Below are 3,136 nucleotides of genomic sequence, written 5' to 3' on the forward strand. Positions count from 1 at the left end.
GAATAAACACTCACTTTCCATTCTGTAAAGAGGAAGAAGATAAAGGAGTAAATAATTTATTTTTTCAGTACCAGGAAGATGGTTTACCAAACATCATCCCACTGGACTAAGACTGAAACATGACAATAATATTTAATTAGATCACTTGGAGAAGAAATTGGCAACCCACTCGAGTATTCTTGCTTGGTAAATCCCATGGACAGAGGAGCTTGGCAGGATACAGTCCCCCGGGGTCACAAAAGAGTGGGACACAACTTAGCAACTAAACAAAAACATAGTCTCTTGAAACTACTCCTATTCATATACTAGCCATTTACTTCTTTATATTCATAGTGGACACATCTCCCAGGTCTTATTAGTTTTATTATTTCTCAACATACAGTCTCCTCATAGCCAAATCCTCTCCAGAAAAGCCACTCAATAAGCAATTAGTGAAAATGTGTGTTTTAGCAGATCATTATTATATCTTAAATTTTGAGGGTGATCTGCCAGAAATTTCAGGAAGAGTGTGAGTAAATTTATTTCCATCCTAATTTCTTTGTTTTTTCACCAATTAGAGGGAAACCTAGTGGGATTTAAGACCTCAGACAAAAGGAGGTCGTGAAAGAACCAATACTACTGCAAATACTTCCTTCTTTAGGACAAAAACCTTCAGAAGGACTATAGAAAATGCCATTAATCTTTCACTTCTCTTTACATAAAATGTATCGGCTGACCAGCTTCCTCATGGCCATTTTTACTTCCTTGTTTCACAGTGTGTAGATGATGGGATTAAGTAAAGGGAATATCACAGTATGGAACACAGATACCACTTTATCCAGGGGGAAAGAGTCAAATGGGCGAGCATAAATGTAGATGGATGGCCCAAACATTAGCACCACAATGCTGATGTGGGAGTAGCAGGTGAACACGGCCCGACTGGTACTCTCACCTGAACCCGAGTGCTTCTTGAGCATCACCAGGAGGAAGGCATAGGACATGAGAAGAGCAATGAAACACACCACAGAGATCAGACCACTGCTAAAGATCATCACTAACTCCTCTGGGAAGGTGTTGGCACAGGCAATCCGGACAACCTGTGTAATGTCACAGAAGTAACTGTCCAACTCATTAGGCCCACAGAAGGGAAGTCGAACAATGAGAGCCACCTGTATTGTAGAGTGAATGAAGCCCCCCATCCAGGAGACAGCCACCAAGATACAGCAGAGACGTCGATTCATGATGGTAGCATAGTGGAGGGGGCGGCAGATAGCAGCATAGCGGTCAAAGGCCATCACCGTGAGCAGGAACATCTCTGAGGCCCCAACAAAGTGCAAGAAGAAGAGCTGAGCAATGCACCCACCAAAGGAAATGACCTTCCTTTCCACAAAGAAATCTACAAGCATTTTAGGGGCTGTGATGGAAGAGTACCAAATGTCAAGGAAGGCCAGATTAGCCAACAGAAAATACATGGGTGAAGTCAGATGTGGGTCAAGCCTGATGGTGCAAATAATAAGAATATTTACTGGAATAATGAACAAGTAGAAGGACAGAAATATAACAAATAAAACTAGTTGCACCTCTCGAGCCTGGGAGAGGCCAGTGAGAACAAATTCTGTCACCCTGGTGTAATTTGCAGTTTCCATTTCTTCACTTTTTTTTCATGATATGGCTATGAAAAATAAAAAAATTGTTATTACTCCAAATAGCATTCAACACTTTAAAAATCATCAAATCTGGTCTGCCATTAAGAGATTGTACTAGCATAAGTTTGGTTGCCTGATTTTATATTGTATAAACCAAGATAAGGAAAGAGTAAGTGATGAACTGAAAATTAGAAACATTGGAACTATATGAAATATGTCATATATCTGACACCAAAATCTCAACTTCTTAGTGTTATTTCTATTTTTTATGAAACTCAGAAATGCACTAATCCTTCCCCTAAACATCTACTTTAGTAAGCAATATGTGCAACTTCTTCCAAGTTTAGCCAAATTTTAGACTGGTAATAAAAGATGCAACCTGTTCTTTCTAGATTTTTGTGGTTGTTGTTGCTGTTAATGATGATGTGAAATCTGATCGATTTGAAACTTGGGCCTGTAGTCTAATATTGGGTGTGCTGATCTGATGATATTTTAGTTATAAACCAAAGAGATGGTAGGGCTTCAAGTTTAGTGAATGGATATCTTTTCCCTTTAACCAAAACTTAGAGAACTTAACCCTTGATTATATGTAAACAATCACAAAACACAACAATGCAGGGTCTTATATGAAAATTCTTTATGCAGATTACTCCACTGGCCATGCATTTTACCCCCTGTTTCAGGTAAGAAGGAAGAAGATGTAGTAATTAAGAAATGGATATGCTTGCCAACCAAGCCAACCCATTCTGTCATTTCAAGGTGGCAGTGGGAAAAAGATTATTGATAAAATTTTTCTTAAGGCCTAATGTTGAACCTATTTCTATTAGATCTAACAAGATCACCGAATAAAACTAAGACAATCATTTACTTTACCAAATATACTTCCTCTTTTAAGTAATGTAAAAACTGCGACACCAAAGTAACAATTTCTTGTGAACAAAAGCCAGTGCTAAAGAGTTGCTTCTATTCTACTGATATGCTGTTTTATAGTATTGCCTTTTCTCAGGAAGTACATGTTTACAAAAGTTAGGGTTCTAGAAAACCAAATAGATACCACAGTGTCTGTGCACTAAAGCTTGTGTATAATATTAATCAAAGAAATTCAAAGTTTCCACCATGGAACCTACAGCCTCAACTCGTGCATAATTTTAACAAACACAGACTTCCAAATGTGTTATAGAAACATTTTATTATGATGAAGGGATGGTTCATTACAAGTGAACACCTCTCCCCCCACATTCTCTCAAAAAACAGTATTTGCAAGGAATTTGACACAAGAGGCAGAAAAACAAAAACACCAAGGAAGGTCAGTGGAATTATTTAGTATTTAGCAAAGGGGAAATATTCTGACATTCATGAATGGCCCAGTATGGGTCCTCAGTGAGTTAATTAATCATGTTAAGTAAGACAGGAACATTTACAATTCAGTTTAGAAATATTTTAATCAAAAGAAAGATAGATGATGCTGCCAGTTTTCAATCCTCAACTTTCTTAAAAGAATGGTTATTCAG

At 37.7% G+C, this 3,136-nt stretch overlaps 1 protein-coding gene across 1 annotated transcript; it reads right to left on the minus strand.

Moving 5' to 3' along the window:
• Positions 1-683: 683 nt before the first annotated feature.
• Positions 684-1,634, minus strand: LOC148776731 (olfactory receptor 4M1-like). Its single transcript, XM_088840379.1, is given in 1 exon segment — positions 684-1,634. A coding segment is annotated over 1 exon segment (942 nt). The 5' UTR covers positions 1,626-1,634.
• Positions 1,635-3,136: the final 1,502 nt, after the last annotated feature.

The sequence above is a fragment of the Moschus berezovskii genome, chromosome 9 (genome assembly GCF_049115385.1).
Source record: "Moschus berezovskii isolate FMDL1 chromosome 9, NW_MosBer_1.0, whole genome shotgun sequence".
NCBI classification, from domain to species: domain Eukaryota; kingdom Metazoa; phylum Chordata; class Mammalia; order Artiodactyla; family Moschidae; genus Moschus; species Moschus berezovskii.